The sequence below is a fragment of the Ananas comosus genome, linkage group 5 (genome assembly GCF_001540865.1).
Source record: "Ananas comosus cultivar F153 linkage group 5, ASM154086v1, whole genome shotgun sequence".
In the NCBI taxonomy this organism is placed as follows: Eukaryota; Viridiplantae; Streptophyta; class Magnoliopsida; order Poales; family Bromeliaceae; genus Ananas; species Ananas comosus.
The window spans coordinates 2,639,223-2,647,277 of NC_033625.1; the positions used below are offsets into that span (position 1 = coordinate 2,639,223).

General features: G+C 38.2%; 2 protein-coding genes across 2 annotated transcripts; one reads left to right on the forward strand and one right to left on the reverse strand.

Moving 5' to 3' along the window:
- Positions 535–4,302, forward strand: LOC109710647 (protein DJ-1 homolog B-like). Its single transcript, XM_020233369.1, has 8 exons — positions 535–750; positions 835–1,035; positions 1,123–1,272; positions 1,502–1,684; positions 2,224–2,304; positions 3,282–3,482; positions 3,575–3,715; positions 3,812–4,302. The coding sequence occupies exons 1-8, from the start codon at positions 601–603 to the stop codon at positions 4,010–4,012; spliced, it is 1,308 nt and encodes a 435-aa protein (XP_020088958.1). The 5' UTR covers positions 535–600; the 3' UTR covers positions 4,013–4,302.
- Positions 5,751–6,077, reverse strand: LOC109711103 (VQ motif-containing protein 10-like). The gene has a single exon (XM_020234005.1). The coding sequence runs from the start codon at positions 6,075–6,077 to the stop codon at positions 5,763–5,765; it is 315 nt and encodes a 104-aa protein (XP_020089594.1). The 3' UTR covers positions 5,751–5,762.

Genomic DNA, 8,055 nt, shown 5'->3' on the forward strand with positions numbered 1-8,055 from the left:
GACCCTTTTATTTTTTTCTAATATATTTTTAAATTTTTTATTTAATCCAACCACAAAAATAGACAAGCACCAATTTATAACTATTTAACAATTAATAGGTTCACACACACGCGCGCGCGCACACAACTATGTATTTATTAGACATAGTTTAGAATAAGCAAACACTCCTCAGTCTTTGATGTTTGATTACTCACAAAAATGCTAGCAATTGGATGCTATTAATTAATTATTTGATAAATTTCTGAAGCAACATAGTCGGTAAGGGGCATGTGTGCGTTAAACAGGTATATTCAGGGGCATATGTGTGAAGGTCTTATTTATAATTTTGTCATCTAAATTTTGATAAATATATTTTATCTTAAACAAATATAATAATAATTTTTATTTTAAATTAATTTTAAAAAAGCAAAATGATGCTCGGGCAATTTTTACTTTTGAGGCGTGGGCATGCGACGAGCACACATGGCGTTCGCTTCGCCCCGTTTGCTCCGTCGCATGTCGCAAATCCAAACCAAGTAACGGCTCCACGAACGCACGCACGCACTCAGGCTCGGTCGCTCGAGAACTCTCGCGCCCCCTTTTTCTGATTCCAACTCCAAAATGGCCACGCGTCACCTCGCCCCTCTCCGTCTCCCCCTCATCTTCTTCAAAACCCTCTCCCCTCCGCGCCCCCTTTCTCGACCCTTCCCCCGATCCCTGGCTCGGAGCTTCGCGGTCTCTTCCATGGCGTCTCCTCCCTCCTCGAAGAAGGTATCCTCCTACCCCCCCACAAATCTCTCCTCTCCCTTCTCCGGGTCCTCTCTAGCCTCTAATGGGTTTGTCGGATTCGAGTAGGTGCTGGTCCCGATCGCGAACGGGACGGAGCCGATGGAGGCGGTGATCATCATCGACGTGCTCCGCCGCTCCGGCGCCGACGTCACCGTCGCCTCCGTCGAGAAGGACCTCCGCGTCGACGCGTGCTGGGGCGTCAAGCTCGTCGCCGACGCCCTCGTCGCCGATTGCGCCGGCTCGGCTTTCGATCTCATCTCGCTTCCCGTGCGTGTCGATTCGGGGTTTTGGAAGAGGTTTTTGTGATCTTTTTAAGCGATTTTTCGTCTGATCGGGGTAGGATTTTGGATGCAGGGAGGGATGCCGGGGGCGGCGAATCTTCGGGATTGTGGTGTGTTGGAGAGTATGGTGAAGAAGCACGCCGAGAACGGCGGGCTCTATTCTGCGATATGTGCGGCGCCGGCCGTGGCCCTGGGATCATGGGGCCTGCTCAAGGGCTTAAAGGTGGAAGTTTTAATCACTTTTTTATGTTTCCAGTTACTTATTAGTTTCCATCGAAAATGAAGATCCAGTTATCGGAACTTCAATTCAGTTTTTACTATTATATTCTATCTTAACTGCAGTTTACTTAAAAATCAGTTTTCTTGTCAATAGTTTTATATATTTGCATGATGTATTGATAATATAAACAATAATTGGCGCAGCGTTAATCAAGGTCCTCTTCTTGCAACAGGCAACTTGTTATCCTTCTTTCATGGATAAGTTTCCTTCGGACACTGTTGCGGTGGAATCAAGAGTACAAGTGGATGGCAAAGCTGTGACAAGCCGTGGAGCAGGAACTGCCATGGAGTTCTCTCTTGTTTTGATTGAGCATCTGTATGGGAAAGATAAAGCAGCTGAAGTTGCAGGACCTCTGGTAAAACTTGCCTTCTACTTTTGTATGCTTATCATCATTGTAATTGACGTTTAATCTAGTTTAGGTTATTGAATGTGGAAAATTTTTATACCAACTTAAAAATCAATATGAGAATTGATTTTTGGTTGTTAAATTTGTCAATAGTTTTAAAGTTGCATGGTATGTTATTTTATAGGAAATCTTTGGAAAGAAAATTTGTAGTGAAAATTCTATTGTTGCGTTTTTTTTTTTAATTCTGCATTGCCTTTTCCTCCTAGCATGGAGTGAAATTTGACTCGCTTTGTTGAGCTGCGTTAGAATGGGTTTGATTGATAAGCAATCTTAGTGGTGAGGAAAAGTTATGATAGTTGACTTATAAATGCAATGCAATAACTTGGCTCTAGTTCAATTGTGCCATTCTTCATGATAACTCTCATTTTTTAGTTCTTAATATGGAGCAATCATATGCATGTAAGATCTGAAAAAACTTTGCATTGACAAATCTGCAACACAGAACAAAGAAGAACTTTATTAATTTCTTACAATGAATGTCTTTTCAGGTTATGCGCCCTCATCATGGAGTTGAGTTCGCCATGAAAGAGCTGAACCGTGTGGAATGGAAATTTAATGGAACACCTAATGTAAGTTGTGAAAATCTCCTTCTGCCTTTCAAATTATGTTTTCCTTTTCCTCTTTAAGAATTTTTTGTTGTTTTCTTTTCCGTTTGTGGATTGATCTTTTCCCTGCACACACTTGGCAGAAAAGCTTTATTCATCTGTTTGGATGTTTCATCTTGTCGATCATTAGTTTATATACTGCCTGCATCCAAATTCAGTCCATCTTCCACTTTTCTCTTAGCTCCAAGAGTTACGATACTTACTATTCTACACTAATTTCATGTTAGGCTGCTGTTCATTTGAAGCTCAAAACTATGCTGTGAGTTTACTGTAATATTCATTCCTTCATTTTTGGAGTTTGAAAGCTAGTCTGTTGTTTGAAAGACATAAATCATATTTGTTAGATATGTCTCAAATTCTTAAGCTGCAAAGGTTTTCCAACTCTATTCTGGTTTGGTTGACCCATTTAGTTAAATTAGGAATAATCCTAAGTTTATTAGATTTTATTCCTAGTTGCACTGGGATTTAGTGACTGATGTAACTGTACCTTTTATTTTGTGGATTTGGTGCTGTGGATGAGAAAGAGCATGGTTGTTCTGAGGGCTAGGGTTTTTCGGAAAGACTAATGAGGCAGCTTTTATATTTTACTTTTGATAAAAATAAAATTGTCTGCTCCGCCTTCATTCGTGCACGTAGGCCAATTGCGGAATCACGTAAATTATTTGTGCACTTCATTTTTCTTCTCTCTTCCTAATGCTTTTTCGGTATTTTTACACCCCATGATTTTTGGCTTTTGTTTACCTAGTACCCTTAAAGATAAACGCATTATTATTGTTCTTTCCGTAAAATATTTGTTGAATTTTCATTAATCTGGAAGTTTTTATTCCGTTGAAGCACCCCCGATGATCACTCTTCACCTCTGAGTTGGTTATTCTGGTTTAGCTTGCAATGATACACTGCTTTAATTCACATTATGGCATTATGCTCTCCCTGTTTTTCAGATCCTTGTGCCAATTGCTAATGGCTCAGAGGAGATGGAAGCTGTTATGATCATCGACATTCTGCGGCGAGCAAAAGCTAATGTTACAGTTGCATCAGTCGAAGACAAGTTAGAAATTGTGGCATCCAGGAAAGTGAAAATAGTCGCTGATACACTGTTGCATGATGCTAGTAAGCAGCAATATGACCTTATTGTCTTGCCGGTAAGTTTTTTAGTCATCATTTTCAACTTTAACCTACTTCTATGCAATATTATATACCGGAATATTTCACCCTGTCCATTTCTCATTCGCAGGGTGGTCTCGGTGGTGCTAAAGCCTTTGCAAATTCAGAGACACTTATCAATTTGCTCAAAAAGCAGGCCGGATCAAACAAGCTTTACGGGGCTATATGTGCTTCCCCAGCTATAGCCCTCGAGCCCCATGGCTTGCTTAAGGTAACAGCTTCTAGCATAAGCTGCAGAAATCCTGGCTATTTATGAAACACAGTTTCCCACTTTTTTTAAATTTCGGCATCATGTCCTACTTAATAGGGTAAGAAAGCGACAGCATTTCCACCCATGTGCGACAAACTCTCCGATCAGAGCGAGTGCGAGAATAGGGTCGTGGTTGATGGGAACTTGATTACGAGTAGAGGTCCGGGGACTGCAATGGAGTTCTCTCTGGTCATTGTTGAGAAGTTCTTTGGCCGGGAAAAAGCACTCGACCTCGCCAGGAGTCTGGTGTTCATGTGATTCACCAGTAGAAGATACAGCTGCTGAGAAATTGCTTTGTCTGAATCAGGCTTTTCTCCTTGTCTTTGAAGAGAGCTTGTAAATCTTTTCTCCATCTATGCATGATGCATCTCCCGCGCGTCCGCGTCATCTTTGGTATGATGATGGTTGCTTTGTACTTATAAGGTGAGAAATTTGACCTGGCCTGTTTGAGTGCTCTAGTAATCTTTAAATAAATAATACTCACCGGTGTTTGGTTGAGCTGCGATTGTGAATATAATGCACTTAAGTACTACTGCAATTCAGGGTAATTGTAAATGCTGTTCAACTGTCGTGCCACATTTACATCTACACTTGTTGAACGGAACTTATAATGGTCAGGGTACTCTCGGAGAACTTTAAAATTGTCCAACAAGAATGGAGAGAAATGTCACTTATATGCCCGAAAATTGGTTGTCATTTTACACCTAATCCGTTCAAGAATTCTGGTAATTTTTTAGTATTAGAAAAATAGGGAGATGATAAATCTATCTGCTTCGTGCTAATATATTAGACCACTCTGATAGCTTTTATCCACCAAAAATATAAAAAATAACCACGAAAATTACTTAGCACGTACGAATCTTTCACGGGGCATCAACACCTTTTGTCCTTTTAGCTGGGTGCAGCGAAAGAGCTTTTATTTTTCTTCTTGATCTCTTTCGTCGGTGGGTTCACATCGTACAGCGAACCAAGTAAATTAATACACGCACGTAACATAAATAGATAGATACTGAGAAGTTAGCCTAGGGGAAGTACAGGAGATTTGTCAGAAATGATTCAAGGTGCCGAGGAGAAGCCGTAGTCGTCATGTTTCAGAGGCAAATTCTTTATTTATTTATTTTTTTAGCAGGCTACTCGCGTTCATTTATTTTTGAAAAAATAAACTTAATTAAAGATATGAAGTAATAAGACTTCAAAATTTAAAACCACAGACACTAACAATCCAACTCTTATCCAAGCATTATCGAAGTATTATTATAAGCAAATAGTCGTGAAGAAAATTTCGTATACGAACAAGCTTATTTCGCAGTTTCATTACTGTGAACAATTGAATCACAATTAAAACTTTTCAAAGCACAAAACACACGCAATTCTGGTAACATAGTCTCCTCAGCACTGATATCAAAGAACTAAAATTTTGGTTCGAGCTCCACGAGAACAAAATATACATATAATGTACATGAGTATGGCTACTATACTCTTATGAGTACGATTATCTTCGTATTCATAAATTATTTTTTATGATAGAGCTTTCGAATCGACGATCTATACCGTTAAACATTATCTAGAGCATTTAAAACTTCTAGAAATCAAATTTTTTGATTTTTCGACATTATTTACCGTATGATCAAAATATCACAAAATTGATAATTTTTAACGGCCGGTATGAGATACTTGCTAGTTTAACGGTATAAAAGAATTGAAATAGTTTGAATTTTTGATAGAAAATTTTATTCACTACCTAGATAAAGATCAATAATTCTGATCTTAAATTGAAGGATTCGATCATCCATTTTTAAAACATTGTTTGATTTTGACCGTTCATTTTATACCCGTTTGATGGGCTTTATTATGATTTCGAAAAATTACGGAATTTATTTTTTAGAAGTTTCAAATGCTTTAGATTATATTTAACGGAGTGGATCGTCGATTCGGAAGCTCCATCATCGAAACATCTTATGAGTACGAAGACTCTATACTTGTAAGAGTACTACTCTCATGTACACTACTACAATAATTGATGAGAAGTACAAAACGCATCATATAACTCATCCAGAAAAGGCTCCTCGGCCTTCGCCGCGGGCCATTCACCGCGGCATCCTTGCGTGCAGCCCTCTTCCCCGGCATAGCCGAACCGGGGGCCTCTGCACGCCCGCGGCCTCTGGGGCACCACCCGTGGGGCCCCCACCGCCACTGCCGTCTGATCCCTCCCGGTCAGCCGCTGCACGACGGCCTTGAAGTCGGCCAGGTCCGTCTGCACAAACTGCGTCTCGATCACCGTCACCTTGATCTCCCTCGCATTCGAATTTCCGCTCCAAGACATTTTATTTTGTCTTGCAAGCTAGGCAGCAGCGAGGTATTTATACATATATAGAGAAAATCAAAAGAGGGCGGGGTTTGAACATTCTTCAGGAGGGGTTGGCGCGACGCAGTGGTCAAAATGGGGAGGGGGCGAGCCAAAAAGGACTTTTGGCGCGTCAAAACTCGTGGGAATGGGACGTGATCGAGACACAATAATAGATCCACAAGGGCTTAACGGTTGGTTGAGGATTCGAAGCTGCTTCCTATGAATCTTATCCCACCACATGCTTCTAAGCTTTTTGATTGACTAAAGTCGCGCGGCTCGTACAGTGTCGGCCAGTAACCGCTGCTATCAAAAAAACTGTTTTCCGGCTGTTTCCAGAGAAAGTTTACTGCATCATATTTGCATCATATTATCGATAACAAATTAATTATACTTTTTTTAAATAAAAATATTTTTTAATAATTATTATGGGATGAGTGATTTAAATAAATATAATCTTATTGGTTGGAGATATCTCGTCAGCAATATAACTAATGCATTTTAGATTTTTTTTTTTTATTTGGGAAGTGGGGGGCTGAGGAGATGTTTATAAATTAACTTTTCTGGAACTTTGTCATTTAATTTTATGAATTGGTTTCATCAACTTTAATTTTATTTTTTTTGTTAATGTTTGAAACTAAAAAAAAGTTGACTTAATTTTAGAAGGAAGGATTAATAATTATAGGATTTCTCGATTTATATATTAATGAGAGAGAGAAATCATTGCTTGTACCTCTGTGTGGATTGAATTTTCTGTAGACTATTCACTAGAGGAAATCCGTGCTCTCAACTAATGCAAACTGTGTCTGCTTAATTTATATATTTGTTTAGTATCTGTTTATTTTTGATAATTTGATGTGCCATTGTAAGTAGTATCTTATTAATAAATAAACAGTAAATATAATGATTGGATGGGAATCAAGATGCTTCAAATTAAAATTAATCAATTTTTATCTTAATTTAAATTCTAAAAATATTTAAAAATTTTACAAATTAAAGGGGAAGGGCCTTTCGTATCCACTCCGCTTCGTTGCTAGCTATTCAGTTTTTACGCTCGAAGTTCAAACACGGGCAATGCATGCATGTGCTATATACTCTTGTACAAATCCATTCATACTCCCAAAACGAAAAAGAAAAAGAAAAGTAACAATTCAAAAAACACATGAACATAGGTAAATTCGAGCTTATATTATATATATATATATGTCAAACATGAGTCAAAAGTTTAGACCAAGTAATTAATCTCTTCAACATATGCGTCAAACATGGGTCAACAGTTTAGACCAGTACGTCTCTGGGTGATTCAATTCAACGTACGTGTAGCAATCACAGCTTACCACAAACACAATTGGACGTACGAGACATCAAGTACTACGTGCATCAAAGCAACGAAAAGTAGTTTTAATTTGTGGTGCATCGAGTGTCCGTTGAATCAACTATTTTCTTACATTTACTTTAATCCAGTGTCATAAAAAAGTTTAAAAAAATAAAAATAAATTGAAGCTTAGGAAATATGCAGTGCTTTTCAATTGTCTCAAAATTTTATCTGCAATTTCGATCACATGCATAATCAAACAGGCACACTGAGTTATCCTGATTAATTATCACTTAAAAATGAAAAGATACTAATTAAAAAAACTTTTTTTTTTCCTACTCTGTGCGTGCTGCGAGTCATCAAATCTAAAATTTTATGTTGAAATCCAAGATCTGAAAAATAAAAGATATAATTGCTAAAACGTTACATTTTGATGTTCAATCGATTCTTCAGAGAGAGAAGACGAAGAAGAAGAACAACAACAACAACAAAGGAAAAAAAAAAAAGAAAGAAAGAAAAAGAAATACTTGTTCAATATTGGTGCATCTGAAACCACCACACCGAGAGCTAGCTAGCTTTCTAATACAAAATATATGATATCACTTCATAAAAAAACAAAAAATGTTTGTGACACAATGAAAT